Source organism: Fulmarus glacialis, unplaced genomic scaffold (genome assembly GCF_000690835.1).
Source record: "Fulmarus glacialis isolate BGI_N327 unplaced genomic scaffold, ASM69083v1 scaffold27335, whole genome shotgun sequence".
NCBI lineage: Eukaryota > Metazoa > Chordata > Aves > Procellariiformes > Procellariidae > Fulmarus > Fulmarus glacialis.
In genome coordinates this window covers 51,836-69,031 of record NW_009214073.1, presented here as the reverse complement: position 1 = coordinate 69,031, position 17,196 = coordinate 51,836, and the positions used below count along the sequence as shown (strand labels likewise).

At 42.9% G+C, this 17,196-nt stretch overlaps 1 protein-coding gene across 2 annotated transcripts in view; it reads right to left on the bottom strand.

Annotated features, from left to right (window-relative positions):
* Positions 1 to 856: 856 nt before the first annotated feature.
* The window catches only part of KCTD1 (potassium channel tetramerization domain containing 1), a 68,168-nt gene continuing 51,828 nt past the window's right edge, over positions 857 to 17,196 (bottom strand). The window contains exons 3-5 of one of the 2 annotated variants that reach the window (XM_009578438.1): positions 7,528 to 7,672; positions 4,922 to 5,227; positions 857 to 1,060 (exon numbers count right to left, since the gene is read on the bottom strand). In XM_009578438.1, the coding sequence (XP_009576733.1) occupies positions 902 to 1,060; positions 4,922 to 5,227; positions 7,528 to 7,672 (610 nt within the window). In that variant the 3' untranslated portion in view covers positions 857 to 901. The remainder of the gene's footprint in view (positions 1,061 to 4,921; positions 5,228 to 7,527; positions 7,673 to 17,196) is intronic. The other variant, XM_009578439.1, reaches the window with a different exon arrangement.

Below are 17,196 nucleotides of genomic sequence, written 5' to 3'. Positions count from 1 at the left end.
ACGCCCTGGAGTGCAGTGAGCTAAATCCCACCTCTCTGCTTCTGTTGGCTTAAATCAGACCCTCGTTATTTTAAACAGAGTTTATTGTATTTAATACATTATAAAATTTGAAAAAATTGTAGGAAAGCAGCAGATTCAAACCAGAGCATCTCTACCAAATATTAATTATTCTGGCCCCCTTTGAAAAAACACAAACAAAACAAAAACAACAAAAAACTCATTCAAAAGAAAAGTTAACCTTTCACATCTGTGAGGGCAGACAAAAAGTGTGCGACTTCTGTACAAACTACATTTAAAATTTCAGTCGACTAGCTTTCCAATGCAATGGATGGTCATCTCCTGAACACCTGCCCATCCACCTCTAAAAAAGACAGACATAAACCTCCATATGCAAATAAAGTTGAGTCAAGGTGTGCACACGTTAAAAAGTGGATGGCTGTTTGGCAATGGAAAATGGGTGAAGAGTAGTCTATGTATCCCCCAATGGTAATGGCTTGTACACCGTTAAGTGGGCTCGAGTAAGGCCTAGGACACTTAATGGCCATCACAGCACCAACCTCATCTACCACTTTTCTGTTGGTTGCATTTCCTACCCTTTGACATATACATACATATATATATGTACATACATACATATACATACATATTTTTTTTATATATGTGTGTGTGTGTGTGTTTTCTTTTACACCTTGAGGTTATTATTATTATTACTACTATTCCAAATGTTCCCATATGAATTCAGGTGTGGTCTCTATATTTGATATAAATGTGTCTTTTATTCAATTTTAGTTCCAGGACTTGTTTGGAGTCCAAACTGCACATGAAACGTCCCCCTTTTTTTAACTCTCTCTTTTCCTTTTTTTTTTTTTTTTTTTTTTTTGCATAAAGAAACGTGTCCATTTTAGTCCAGAGGCTCTTGCTTTATTCGAATGACGGAGGGTGCACGAGATGTCCTTCTGAGTTCTCGTCTCAGTACGTATTCACTGAATTGGGAAGAGTCCACCCCACCTCCACATGAGCCAACAATCTCAAACCCTCTTTGCTGTAACCTCTCAAGTACCTGCAAAAAAGAGGAAACAAACATGGATGTATAAGAAAATAAACACACTATTTACTGTCCTAGGATGATAACTAATGTTTTCGAATGGATCCAGCTAGGAAACAAAAGAGGTTACACAGATACGCTAATTGATTCCCCTCAGCTTCATTGTACTGGACTGATTTCTGCTGACTTTGGCCACTGAGCAATAAGAAGAAAAATGAAGAAAAATATATATTTTTTTTTTAGTACTGTCAACAAATCCAGCATTCTTCTAGCCACAGAAACATGCTTGGAAAAACGCATTCTCTGCTTCACAAAATTTACAATACAAAAGCGCAAATACAGGATTGCACAGCAGGTACCGGAGGGTGCTGAGCAAACACCTCAACTAAATGGTGACAATGCAGATACTGCAGTCATAATTTCAGAAAAGTTACCATCATATTTTCTAGAGACTTAAAAACCAACAGCGACTACGAAGATTTGTGGCTACAGTTACCTGTGGTAAAACCTGGGACCTTTTAACTCTAATTATGGGACTAACGAGTTCCGCCCTATTCACCTTTTTTCCTCCCTTTTCACAACTTGAGCATTGCTTTCAGTGGGAAATACAATGGCAAAAAGAAAAAAAGAAAAAAAGAAGAAAAAAACCACAAGGAAAAAAGGCAGGGCAGGCCTCTCGGAGAGGCAGAGGGATGTGCCCAGCAAACGATGGTGCAAAGAACTCAGCTCCCAGCACCAGCTCCAGGCTGCTAAGAACATGGTCTCCTTCCACATCACTATTCCACTTTTTTTTTTTTTTTTTTCTTTCTCAATTACCCATGTTCATGCTGGTTTACTGTAACTGCTGGGCTGAGGCATTCCTTCCCTTGTTTATACTCTTTGCTACTTTTATCATCATCTTTATCTGTTCTGCTGCCTGGGCTTCCTTCGCCTCACCTGTGAAGGAAACTCTTCCAGGGCTTCACCAGGGTCAGCTGTGATGGCCACCAGCCCCAAGGGGAAGCTGATGCTCCCGCACCCCTCAGGACATGGGACCCTTGCATGACCAGACCTCACTGGGGCTGTGCTGGGAGCAGGTGGCTACCAAGTCCTTCCCAGCTATTTCACCAATTAGCAAATTGGCTTGCGTGTGTGCTGGGACAGCAAGGGCAAGCAGAGCAGCAGAAGGCTGCAGAGGATTGGGGTGAGGGGAGAAGTGAGCTGTGGTTTAAAAACGCTGAAAACAAGACATGTCACATCTTTACATGCATTGCTTCAGGTCGGCAAATGTCTTTCCAAAATACCTGAGCATGGCTAATTGCACAGCAGACAAATCTCAAAAAGGAGGGGTAGGAAAAGAGCAATCATCAAAACACCTGTGCAATTTTTGTTTACCTGGATCTTTAGCTTTTAACAATATAAGCCAAAATCCCCCCAAAATGTCTCAGTGCAAGCCACTGAAAAATAAAGGAGAACTTAGGTCCTGAGAAAAATGCGGTGGAAGCAACTGGTCAGGAAACTAGCCAGCCCTGGACAAACCATTTGGTCTGTACCTAACTCTCCAGGTTTATGGTAGTCCCTGTCCCACCCCACATTGTTATTAGGACTGGGAGATGCTTATGTCCCCCAAAAATGGAAGATGCAGCATTATCAATGTGGGATCATCATCTCTCTTGAAGCCTGTGCATATTTTGCCACTCTGACTTGGGTTTTTCACATCAGTAAGTATGCTTGGCAATTCTTATTTGTGTGACAAAAATGTAAGCGTCAGAGTAAGTGATAAACAGCTGAAGGGTACAACTGCTTTGAGAACTATCACATGACATGTGGCTAAATAACCCTCCTTGAAAGTCCTATCCCTTTTCAGTCATAATCTTACATCTAAGGCTGTTCTAAATTTGCATTAGTCACTACGACAAAACAACTTCGATGTTTCAGCATGACAGTAAAGGCCAGTAAGAGACCACTGTCCAAGCATAACATGGGTTAACCACATCTCGATGATAGGTCTATCCAGACTCCTGTGTTAAGTGCTAGCACATTTGCAGTGCCTGGCGAGCCTTCAGCACGTACTGCTGGGGAGGGAGCAGAGCAGACCTTCTCTACCTGGACAGCAGGACCTGGCAGATGGAAAGATGCCAAGCTCAACTTGCAAGTCTCTTCTGCGTAAGAACTCCCTCATGAGTCCGCAGCATTTAGGAGGTGTATCTAAACCAAACAGCATCAATAGCGCTAGTGACAATTCCAGATGTGAAGAAGCGTTCTCACTCCAAAGTGCTGGCTGTGCAGGATGTGCTAACTCGGTGGAGACAGGTGTGTGAGGTTGGTTGTTTTTAACCAACAAAGGATAAAACAGATGAACTTAAAAGTTTATTACAATTATTCCAGAAATTACCTGCATTTGTCTCCCAGATTTTTTCTTATCCATTTCGTAACAGCTACTGATTTTAGATATTGCTACATAGAATCAGAGAATAGTTTGGGTTGGAAGGGACTTTAAAGGTCATCTAGTCCAACCCCCCCTGCAATGAGCAGGGACATCTTCAACTAGACCAGGTTGCTCAGAGCCCCGTCCAACCTGACCTTGAATGTTTCCAGGGATGGGGCATCTACAGCCTCTCTGGGCAACCTGTGCCAGTGTTTCACCACCCTCATCGTAAAAAATTTCTTCCTTCTATCTAGTCTAAATCTACCCTCTTTCAGTTTAAAACCGTTCCCCCTTGTCCTATTGCAACAGACCTCTACTATGCCATTAAAAATTAGGAGAAACTGCTGAAAGTGAAAGAGGAGGGTCTTCCCCGAGACCACAGAAATGGATGGGTCCCGATTTGCAATAAGCAGACGTGCCTTTGTTTTTGTTACCACAGCAAGGAGGAAGACTGAACATGTTTTCTTCGTCCAAAGTATATGGTGATTTATTCAAGAAGTATTAGAGAGGTCTTTATCAAATGCAAAAGACCTGGGTAACACTGGAAAAAGGACACACTAGTTTTTAACCACACTTGTGATAACTTCCCCCCGCTGTACCCTTCACATTACACGCCTTGCCTGATAGTCTTATTGAAGGGTCAAAGTCCTCCTAGGATGTCCCAGTTTGAAATAGAGCAGAGGGGGCTGAGGCAAAGTCCCCTCTACGAGGGTAAGACTCAACAGATGCCTTCTTCTGTGGCTGCAGGCTGCTCCCTTCTCCAGAAACACTGAGTCCTGTTTCAGGAGGAAGGAGGAGGAAGGAGGACGTTGGCTGTGTTCTACCTCTGTGGAGCCGGCCAACGCTACTGTCCCGTCGTCTCTTTCTCACATTAATTCCCCTTTCTCCTCACTCCTCACTTGTTACACCCAGAATAAGAGACCGGGGCTTCACCTTTTTGCTCCTCCGTTCTTCCTATTTAGTTTCAGAGCTCCTGTGGACTCTGGCAAATCAGAGCATCTCCACTACTTTTCTCAGGTGAAGGGACAGCTCCCGATGCCCTCACAACAGGCTCTGCGGGGATGTGGCATCTTCCCTCCCTGGCTTGAGATGTTCCTGTGCCCTCTCATCAAGCCAGAAAAAAAATTATAACAAGCAGGGCAAGGGACTGGAAGCAGGCTTGAATGGTCGCCCCATATTCAAATGTCAAAAAGCTGTTTCTCCAAACATGCAATGTCTTCATATTGAGGCAAACATGTATCTCCTAAAGCAGGTTTTTAACACTACTGTAGTTTGCTTGCAAAGAGATTTGGTGATGATATGTGTGAATTAAGTCGAGAAAGCAGCCCTGACCCACAGAAGTAAATATCTAGCTCAAAGCCTCCAGCTGATTTTGTTCACCAAAACGCTCCAGCGACAGGGACGAGGGTTAACCCACCGGTACCTGGCCAGCAGGCTCCCTTCCAAAAAATGCATGCGTGACTTCCTACCTGAACTGAGTTGAGGTGACAGTATCCGTTCAGTGGAAATCGGATGACGTGCGTCGAGTCGTGATTCCAGCCGGCGTTGACAGAATTACACATCACATCACCGATTTCTGGAAACACTTCTTCTATCAATGACTTATCGCCACTCAGTGTAATCCTCTCTCCAAGATCTGGGGCAACTCGCACCACCAGGCACTCACAAGACTTTGAGAAGCGACCGCTCTCCCGGTCCTGTTTCCACCTTTCCATCTCTCCTAGCATGGGCTGAAGCTGGAAATACTTTGCTTCTTCATATAACAAACTGTAGTCCTGAAAGACACATATATTACTGTGCACAATTAAGAAAGAGGCATTGCTAACGTACCGCTTAATGTATATGGTTATTCAGGCTAACCCCGTTCTAGATCTGGAAGCCTTCAGACATAGTTCGTAATTACTGTGTAGGAAGGTGTAATAAAATAACAGTGCAAGCAAAAAATAACCATCAGCCCCTTGAAACAGACTGGGCATAGTAGCACTCGTGAGGGGAGGGGGAGGCTATGCTTGCTCAACTCCCTCCTGCTATGGAATAATCCAGGAAAAAATCCCACTTTTCCCCGTATTTTAGCCCCATAGTGATGTCATAGAATAATGACCTCATTGAACAGATGGAACAGAATTCAATCAGGATTCAGAAAATTCATCACTAGGATCCATCACGTCTTACAGCAATACCAGCAGGCATTGTAACAGGTATAAGAATGTAAATGAGGAAGCCTGCAATGGTTCTTAGTGTAAAATGATTCAGATATTTGCATAATGGATTGCACATATTACTGCATTTTAAAAATTAAGTATTTTTTAATACCTCCCCATTTTGCCAACAGTATTGTTTACTACATCATCTCAAACACCAGAGCAGAGAGAACGCATTTCTAAGCATAGCCAGTACAGAAGCAATTTAGAACTGATGATCTGGAGTCTGTCTACTGCCATTTTTTAAATTAAAAGAAAAAAAAGTCTTGTTTTTCTAGGTTTAAGAGCATAAGACCATTTGGAAAATATTTATACAGAGGAAAGCAATACATGAGAATTAGGGAAGACAGAGGAACAGAATGACAACAAGAGAAGACTACTAACAGTCAATATGGCCCTGAATTTGAGCTAGAAACCAAACACTTGATGAGAATGGGACACCTAAACCATGCTCAAAATACTGCTTACATTTAATGTGTAACAAAAAAGTCACCTAATCTATATATTTCTAAGAAACAAGGATCGCTGTTCATTTTAAGCACCGATCTTTCAGACACCTTAAAGCATATCTGGGAAGGGCACCCCTTTGAACATCATGTTAGTTGGATGAACTTGCCAGGAGTTACATTTTTAATTTCAGCACAGCTACAGTATGTTTATGTGTCTAAAAGGCTCTGCATATATAACTTCTTAATATTGCATGGAAGGTGGCTTTTCCTTTTTCTGTATTTCTGATTATCTTCAGGACAAATGCCAAGAGCAGCACAAAGCCATGCTAAGGCTTCAAAAGAGGGATATGATGCTTATCGGCTAGTTCCAAACTCCCGCATTTTTCCAGATAGGTCTACCCTTGTCTCGCATGGGAGAAGTATTGCCGTTGCTGCAATACGGCTCTTGAACTCAACCTCACACCTATTATGCCCCAAACACCTGAAAATCTGTCTCAGATGTGAGGGATAAAAGACTGCACACCAGTGTGAACTGCTCTAACCCTTCCTCATCACCTCTCCTGTTCAATCTGAATTGCTGTATTTCCTATGGTGAACTAATGGCACAGCCAGCTATGCTGATATGCATTAATTAAGTAATGATAAAGATCTGTTCTGATTGCAACCGCGGACTCCAGCACTCTCTTCGCTGACACCACACATACACCCACATACCTACAAGCAGATGAACACAGAACATCACATGGAGTCTGAAACTCTACCTCTGTAGGCTAATGTCTAACGTGGTGAACTACCACAAATTTAATTTGTTATTAAAAAGAAAAAAAGCAGGCTCTTCAATAAAGTTCAAATAATAAACGTGGAACTGTTCATCCCTGACTTCTCTAAAACTCCAAAATTAAACTTGCAGTATGCATTCAAGAGTCTGAGGGAGAAAATATTCTATGACTTAATGCTCAAATATTACCACGTGTGCAGTTTATTTTGTCAATACTGTGATTCCTACACCATTCTCTGAATTTCAGCGTGGGAGTGGAAGCTGGAGCTGCTGCAATCAGAAGGGAAGCATAAAAGCAGATGAGAGGAGACAAGTAATCAGCAAAGCTCACGAGCAGTCGGTTCCAGATTGTAACATCCTTTCTGTCTCCATCAGCATCCTACGATATTTAATTTCCCTAGGTCAAACATGGCAAGGTTGCTCCATTACGCTATAGCCAGGAGGGGAAAATTTAATATTGATGCCACGCTAGGAAAGCCTGACAGATGCCACTTTAGCAACCCCATGCTTACTTTTGCCACATACCTGAAATCAAACACCATACCCTACAAGTTCCGCCCCCCCGTCTAGGGCTCTGTTTTGACTACACGTCAGATACTTGCTTTACCAAGGTACATGCAAAACACCCAAGTCCCTTGAAATCTCACCTTGAAATCATCAGGAATGAGGAGTTTTGATGTCCTTAAAAAATTCAAGATATATCTGAACATCTGCCCATCTCTGTCGATGAAATAATGCTGCTTGAGACTGTCGAGGACAATGGGCTCCGTGCCATCGAAAAGCCGGCCGATTCTGGAGAGGAAACAAGAGGCAAGCAGCAGGGTCAGATCAAGCTCAGCTCAGCCGCCGCTCAAACGGCCCGACGCTGCAAAACCCCCTTGCACCGACTTCACCGAAGCAGCTCTGCGGCTCCGCTTTGTAGGAAAAGGGTTGGTTTCAAACCATGATTTAAGCTGGGTGTTTTCCAGCGTGGCCTCAGAGACTTTTAAGCAGCACAGCTCTGCTGGGGAGGCAGAGGGGGAAGCAGCTGGGGCAGGAGCCTCTCGCACCAGCCCCGCTGCCCAAATCCGTGTCTCATGATATGACACCCCTTCGATGATTTTGGACATCTCTCTCAATAGCCCCCATGAGCAGACCCTGTCCCTCCCGATGGCACCAACCCCCTTGAGATTGACTTCATTCTGCTTTCCAGGGGACTGCACGGTGAACCTGATTTAGTTTGGAAATTGCACTTGGGAAATGGGTATTTTTGGGTTGTTTGCTTGGGTTTTGCTTGGGTTTTGTTTGGTTCTAAACCCAGTTCATTTTTTGGATGACATTTACTGCAACCAACACTTGGACAGGCGCAACTGAGGGGGCAGCACATTGTGGGAATAAGAAGCTGGGGATACAAAGGTTATAACATTTCAATGTGAGGTAACAATTTCACAGTAAAAATTAACTGTTTGTGGCAGGTATCAATTAGCACACACTAAAATAATCAGGAAAAACCCCTCAGTTTTGACAGAGGCCACCCACCGACCACCAGGACCACACAGCTACCTAGAGAGCCTCCGTCTGCCAACAGTTCTTGCAGCATCAACCGCTGGGCACACACACGTTTTCTAGACGCGTGCCCCACAAACCTGCTTTTGTTAGAGCAGCAGGAAGGCTGAAAACTGAAGAAAAACCCTGCCAGAGTAACACGAAATACATGTTGTGTTTCTGCACCAGGGCATTTGCAAAACACTCCTGAGTCACTCGCAGTTTCCCAGTGAAATCGGCAGAAGTAACTGGTAGGTTTGATTTTGTGCACCTGTTTATACATCCGCATGTGCAATGTGGAAGTACTTTTTGATTCTTTCCAACACCAGAACTGTAAACAAAACGGTCTCGAAATAGCTCCCTTACGATACGTCACACGGACTCTCTGCGTGAAATACTACCGGCAATCTGGGATGTGATTTCAGAGCCTTGTCACAACCTGTTACATTCTGCAATATTCTGCAGATTCTGCGTTTTCATTATTTTAATGAAAAGGCTCATTTGTATGTGGTTTTTGTACCAATATAACCAGTCTGTTTCGGGAACCAGCACAGTAAAAACCTCTGCAGGTTACTAAAGAGCATACAACAGCATCACCGTACATCAGCATGGAGCTAGGGGACCAACAGGCACTTTTGTTGCCTGATCGCGCTCAGTTTGTGGCGTAGGTAAGGTACAAAACTGTCCTCTCACGAAAAGGGTACCACAAGCAAAACAAACAGTCACGGCACACTATTTTTGTTATAAAAGAACTGAAGAAACAACCATTCCCGACCACCAGTAGAAAAAAACCTGCCAAAACCTCAAGAGGTGATCAGTCCTCCTGGCTGCACGAAGCATCCCAGGCCGAGAGACTCCCCCACCCATCAGCCAGCAGAAGGGGATCTCCAGGAAAAGTTCAAGAGGCAAAAGACAGAAGCGGTTCCCAAAGAGGGGGAGAGAGCAGGGCTTGCAGCGGGGTCTCAGGGGACTGCAGAGGGACGGGGCTCCAGGTGACCACACGACACTTCACACCCACAGCCATACACCTTCCCTTTGAAAACGGCACAGCCAACCCAAATGGAGTCTGAAGTGATGTCTGTGCCCGCAGCAGGGACCTCGGTAGTACACCCGGCAACAAGCTGTGAACAGAATACAAGTCTCGATCTATTCTTTCTCACCAGCTGGGAGAGATGAAGACCAGGAAAGAAATAAAACCTCATTAACCTCAACGGGCCACTTACAATTCTGTAGGAAATGCCTGAATCAATTCAAGTCGCACGAAATCTGTAACATATAAGGAATTAAATATATTTTGCAGAATGATTAGGTACAAAATATTTTTTCAAAGCCATCCCTTTGAACAATTCAAGCCTTCTTCCTCGGATACTTGTTACTGTCTGCCTTATTGCTCAAAATTTAAGCTGCGACAGGCCATATAATACAGGTTCCTGCTCTCTAGGTGGATGAGCAACATTTATGTCTAATACGGATGCACTCGGCATCTAGAATTAATCTTCCTCTATACTCATGCATATTGTCTTGGAATCTATCATGGAATTCACACACAAAACATATATATTTGGCTAAGTCAGTCGTTACTGAAATGTATAATGGTAATTGGTTTCTACAGCATTTCCCTAGTTCTCAATTACTACTATATAATTACATATTTACTGCATTCAGCTCTGGGGCCCCCAATGTAAGAAGGACATGGACCTGTTGGAGCAGGTCCAGAGGAGGGCCACAAAAATGATCAGAGAGATGGAGCCTTTCCTCTCCTAAGAAGAAAGACTGAGAGAGTTGGGGTTGTTCAGCCCAGAGAAGAGAAGGCTCCGGGGAGACCTTATAGCAGCCTTCCAGTACTTGAAGGGGGCCTACAGGAAAGCTGGAGAGAGACTTTTTACAAGGGCATGTAGTGATAGCCCAAGGGGTAATGGCTTTAAACTGAAAGAGGGTACATTTAGATTAGATATAAGGACGAAATTCTTCACTATGAGGGTGGTGAGGCACTGGAACAGGTTGCCCAGAGAAGTTGTGGATGCCCCATCCCTGGAACTGTTCAAGGCCAGTTTGGATGGGACTTTGAGCAACCTGGTCTAGTGGAAGGTGTCCCGGCCCATGGCAGGGGGGTTGGAACTAGATGATCTTTAAGGTCCCTTCCAAGCCAAACCATTCTATGATTTTAAACCTCTAGGCTTTTTGTCTTCATTTTATTAATTGTTTAGGAGAAGAACAAGATAGTATCAGAGGATGGATACCACAATGCTGACAAGAGCGCACAACCATCAGGAGTGCTACCTGGGACCTGAAAGCCATTGGTCTGGGCTGGAAGAGTTAACAGAAAGCGCTGCTTTGGTGCACTGCTGCTTTGCAGCAGCAGAAAAACCCAAGGAATTGCAAAGTTCCAATTCCTCTCACATCCCCCCCCAGGATCACTTTGCAATACACAACTGCACTTTCACATGTTAAAACAGCTTTGGAAGGGTAGACCCCCAGCAGAGAGACTTCTGTAAACAAAATTAAAGCCTTTTTCCTTTTCAGATGGAAAAATGTAGATTCCAGCTTCCTACATATGGCCTCCAGGGAGAGACTAGGGATAACACGGGACCCAAATCTGGTGGCATGGTCCTTCTCCTAAGCTGCATTTGCTACACCCATCAGGAGAGGAGGCTGGGCTATGCCAGGACCTGGGGAACGACCAATGCCTTCACCCTCCAGCCTCCCCCTGTACTCTTGGGTTCCTGGAAGCACAGCGGCAAGCTCTCTGCTGTGCCTCGCTTGGCAACTTTTCTATACAATAATATTTGAGTAACCATCCTCCCTGTCACCCATAGCTCTGTTTACCCTGCTTGGTCTCACACTGCAGTTATAAATGCTTAAGAGATATCAATCCGCTGGCACGAGAAGGGACTGTTAAGTTATGTTTATTATAATTTCACTTCCCAAGAAAACCCGAAAGATGTTTTTCCCCATCTCCTTCTTGACAACATTGGCCAATAATTGGCAAAGATAACTTTTGGTTTTTTTTAAAAATGACAAATACGTAACAGCCGAATGGATTTCCAAACAGGAAAGTGCTTTGAAGGAGGCTTGCAAAATAAGATGATAATTATATGCAGAATTAGCCAAATATCAAGGGTAAAGGATAAAAAAACTGTAGTCCATTTACAAGAAAATGTACTTCTGAAATATTTAATTAAAAGTAACAGGCTTGAATTTTCTGTATATCAGGAAAATTAACGTCCCATGGGTTGAAAGTGGGTTGAAACCTCCAATGGGTAATAATTAATGTCTGTGGCTTTAAGTATTGTATTCCACTGTCAGAAATCAAATGCTTCAAGGGTTGAAAATAACCAGTGGAAAACTCTGCTTCCGTCAGAGAATTTGGTTTTACTTTAAGGACAAAAAACAGGTACAGCCGCAAGCCTAGTTTTAGTGGGGAGAAAACAACAGGACACGGAAGAGATAAGTGTTTTAATTCCATAAAATACTACAGGGATGGACCCTTCTCCCCACAGACCAGCACTTCCATAGCAGCATTTCTAGACCAAAGAGCTAGCACGGGAAGATGACATTGCTTACAGGATTTCTCAAATTCTTCAGAAAGAAGTCCTGTTTGTCAAGCATAAAAATACACTCAGTCTGCAGCAAAACTGTGTAAGTGTTTATAACCTTGCTCTCTCAGTGTATAAATATTTATATATATTATTATACACATAAAGAGAAAGACTTCCCTTTAGTATATTCTGCCTCAGCTGAGAATTTGGGAAAGCAGCAATAATTAGGAACAAGATGCCCAAGATTAATTAAACAAGTCAACTATTGCACAACTTTCTTAACACTGAGAAAAATGACACAGTTTTGCAGATTGTTTTAGTGGCTTCAGTGGACAGAGCTAAAATTCATCCCTTTTGTAATTAAAGGGATACAAAGAACACGGAAAAGATGCAAACTTTGATGTCTGCAAGCATGCTGAATATTGCATTACTTTTAATCTAAGGTAGAAATAAACCTTTTTTTTTTTCTCTGAGAAAACACAGATTCCTTATTATTGAATATATTCAGCATATTATTTTTAACACTCTTGTCGTTATCAGGGGACACTACGAACTCAAAACTAACCGAAAATCTTTTGCAATAAACTATTTTCAAGAGTTCTAAGCTGTCAGCTTTCCCTGCTCTGTCCGTCTTTCGCAGAACAACAAAAAAGGGAGGAAAACTCCTAGTGCGAAGCCCTTTCAGTAACCCGGCAGAGGGAACTGCGCAGCAGCAGGAGCACGGGCGATGCCCTGGCACCCGCAGCCCCGTGCTAACGGCAGGGCAAGGAACTGCCTGGGACTCCACCGAGGTCGGATGATCAGTGGCTGGCAAGGGGCGAAGTACTCATGAAACACATCTCTCTCCCTCCAATAATGAATGACACGGCAAAGAAAAAGCATTTTAATTGAAATCTCACTCACCTGGTTGGAGCCACTGTGGCAAAGTGAGTAGGGGTTTGGCCCTTAAAAGGATAAGTGAATGCAAGTTGTATTATCACATCATTATATTTATGCGGCTAATGGGAATGCTTATTTAACACTCTGGGGTGTGCGGAGAGCGAGCTGGAATAGGCTTTGACTTTTTTTTCTCTGAGACTTTTTAGTCCACGTTGTCCTTATTAATTTCTTTTCATTTTCTTTTACTGAGTGCTCAAAGGCAATTTGCATAAGAGCCCATTATAAATTAGATCTGTTTAATGGTATGCTCATCTCATGGCTATTTAATTTTACTTCCTCGTATGTCTAAATTATATAATTTTGCACTGTCCCCTAGAAGCTAGTACATTTGAAGAGGTATCCACGCCAGGGACAAATGCTGTTCTACCCAAACAGAGAATGACGAGGTTTCTATTCTTTTTTCAGAGGACCACTATGACAGTAACAACCCGCTCTTCTTTTTTGAATACCTCACGTCATTTGGATCCACAGTAACTGAATACCTAGCAATCTTTATAACTCTGCATAACAAAAGTTGGCTCATAAACATGATATAACAGAATACATTTGCAATTTTCAGGAACATCTATTATGAAAACCGCATTTTAACCAAATACCCTGTTGTAATCTCTTGCTCTCAGTGCTATTATAATTTGTTCTTATCTCTTCCTCCTTACATTTAATTTAAGGTTTCATGTCCATGAGTCTCAGGAATTCTTTGGCACAGACAGTTCCTACATTATCAAGAGAGGCATGAATACAATGATTCTAAAGCAAAGGTAACAGGGGAAAAATGTATTAAAACCTAAAATCTCATTAAACCTTCTATAGAAAAGGTATTTATATAGGACCCAAAATGACAGAGCAAGAAGCATGTACGGGAGAAGGTATTAAAACACCAGTTCTTATGAGATTTAAAAGAAAATGTTACATGGCATTTTAAAGAACAGATAAATCCCAGATACTGAGTAGAAGGATGTTAAACCTTTGTGGAAATATTTGCTAAAGATTAAAGAACTGAATCATTTACATGGAGATCATTTCAAACGTCTTAAGATTGTTATTCGAGCATGGAAGCAAAAGAAAAGGTAAGGGCAAGCTCAAGACAGCTAATAAAACATTTAGAAGAAATTGAGATAGACAAGAAGTTGTGAATAGTCTTAAATGCAGAGTAAAGCATGTGAGGAGCAGGTGGGAAGGATCTGAAATGACGAGTGAGGTGGTATCGTCAGGGAACGCATCAGAGACCGAAAAAAAAAAAACAAAACATGGGATTTGCTACAACCTGCCTGATCAGAGGCAGCACCAGGAGCAGAGATGAAAGCAAATCAGACATATTACAAAATGAACTAATAGTCATTGGATCTAACCCACATGGACAAACTGACACATTAACTGAAAAAGAATAAATTGCACAACACCGTGTAGTCATGTTGCAGGACTGCTACTTACACGAGAGCGAACGACAGCTTTCTACGCCGCAGATGAGCGTAGAGATGATGAGACGTGTAACCAAATGGCAGCCGAACAAAAGAGGATATGTGGGTCACAGGAAACATTGGGGTGAACTAAAAAATGGATGGCTAAGGCTCCAGAAGTCAATAGCAACACCCTAATCTCTGTTTGCCTGAAAAGGAAGTTTTTCCATGAAAAATTAGAACCTGTATTTTCCCTGCTAAATAGGTGATCTAGCTACCTAGGAGATTCACACCAGAAGTAATAATTACACTATGAAATACCACCAATACAGGAACTCCCCCAAGGCACATAACATACCGGTTGACAGCCCTATGGTGGGTGCAGGGTGCCCAAATGTCCAACAGAAGTAGGCCAAAAAACGTAGGCTCTGTCACAGACTTCTCCCGGGATGCTCAAACCCGCATTCCCAAACTCAGGACCATCATTCACCCAGACCCAAATGGCACTTGGAGAAATGCTGACATTTTAGAAAAGAAAGGAATAAATAGTTGGGATGGGATGTCAAGAGCTGGTGACTCATGGCCAGAAAACTATATATGTGGGCAGATGGAAACCATCTCCCACATCGCACGACGGCAGCAAGGGTGAGGCCAGGAGAGCACTATCCCCAGACTGTGGATGATGGGCCAGGGAGTTTCTGTTTACCATATACCTTCTCTCTCTGCTCTGGTATACCAAAGAGATACAGACAGATAAGAGGAACAGGCTGCAACCCAAATCTGCATCTTTTCACACAAGGCTGGGCAGGTAAGTGTTTTAAAAGCAATTTCAATACCGTGGCAGCCAAACCTCCTGAACCTCTAAGTTGCATTACAGGCTTCAGATGTGGCTGAGAGGGGTCTGTCCTCTGCTCTCCAGGGCAAACCAGGATCCTCATCCTCACAATCCCCACCACATTTGACAAAGCGAGGTTCCTCCATCTGACAGACACTGAAGTTGCTGACACTTCCCAAGACATCCCGTCTATCTCTGATCCTCACTTTTGCTTGTCTCAGATACCAAGCGCTCCCTCAAGCCCTTTTGCCACCATACAGACCCGTCTCCAGAAAACTTAAGCCTTGCAATCCCAAAATAGGCTGTTCCTTCGGCCAAACCACTACCTACAGAGCAGTACCACAGCCCCTCTCTTGCTCTAGGACCCTGAGACACCTCTCCCACCGGCCGGCTCTCTGATCGACCCACCCCGCATGCCAAGACAAGGAGACTCGGAGCAGGGGAGGAAGCTGCAGGTACCTGCCGCCGTCCCTCTCATCACGAGAGGCGTTTTGCTTCAGCCATTTGTGAGGAGATCAGGCAATGAGCAGCTACACACAACGGCTCACCTGCACGCCCGCTGCTCCATAGCCGCAGCTTGATCTCCGGCATTTTATGCTTTACGCCGCCAGCTCTCCTTGCTCTTTTTTCAGGCTCGCTCACACACTGGATATTCTGAAGAGCGGACTGCAAGCCTTAAAGCCCCACATCTCCTACAGTGTTAGGTATCTTGCAAATAAGTCCTTAAAAACTTCTTAGTTTTCCAGAGCATATCAAAACCACTTTTCCTAAAATCATTTAAACCAATGAAATGTTAAATCAATTATTCATGCAAATACTTTTTCCATCTCTGTTTTTTGTAACCAAGTTTTCTTGGCAATGATAACATTTCACAGAAAAATTAAGAAATATTCTCTTTGCTTGCCAAGATAATTTTACTAAGCTTGAATCCGATTTCATTGAGGTATGTTATTTATGTTTTATCTTGAGGGAAGCTGCCTATTAAGTTAGTAGCAACCGTGTCCTTTTGCTTATGATACGGTTATTACCAAGTTATCAGGAGTACCTTTAAGTTATTAGGGTGCAATGGCAAATTAAGTACTTTGCGTCATAATTAGCTAATAACTTTTGAATTGTATTTTAATCATGTTTAAGATGGTCAGGTTTGCTGTGAGTACAGATAATGGAGGACAGGAGCAGAACCAGAGTGTTTATCGTTCAATACCAAAAGCCAGAAAGTAGCTAAACCGGTGGATGCACAACATCCCAAAGGCCATGATAATCTATTATTCAGAACACTGAACCCCTTCGTAGGCAGCAACGTAAAAAAGTAGAACTTGTGTCTCGGGATCACGTTTAAGTAAAAACCAAAAATATATTAGCTTCAACCCACTCTCCTTTGAGCCTGTCAATTTTTCTTAAAAGAGATGTGTTAGCAATACTCATCTTCAAATCCCTATCGATAAACCTGTAAATGCAGATTCCACAAAGAGAGAACACTGTTAAAGCAACTTACAAAAAGCTACCAGAGCCCTTTCCCTTTCAAAAATCTGGATGTTGAAAAAAACCCAACCAACCAACAAAAAAACCTTCTCAGAATGGGGGAAATTCTTTGATGTATTCCTTTGTACATCAAGTTTGCCCCTCAGCTTTCATGAATTTTATTCAAACCACTATTAGCTCTCAGTATTTCCTCTGTACCCTCGAGAAGAGTCAGCATCAAAATTCCACGTACAAATCACTGGAAATTGGGAAACACTCAGATTCTCCACGAAATCCCTTAGAAAAGTAGCAGCAAAATGAATTCTGGATCCAAACCCAACAGATACCCCAGTTAAGCACATATATGCCATGCGAGAAGCGCTATGATGTCGCTAATTCTGCCCCTTTCCAGGATGTCACTTTGGGAACCAGGCATCACACTTCATATATCTGGAGCCTGTGCCCCTGTAAATGACAATCATTGCAATGAAACCATAACCAATCAAGCTTTCCAAGATCTTCAGAACTCTGACTACCTAGCCAGAAATCCTGTCTATATTGTTTTGTTAACTGCTGCCTCCTCTGAGAGAAAGGACAACATGTTTCCTTAGACAGGACAAG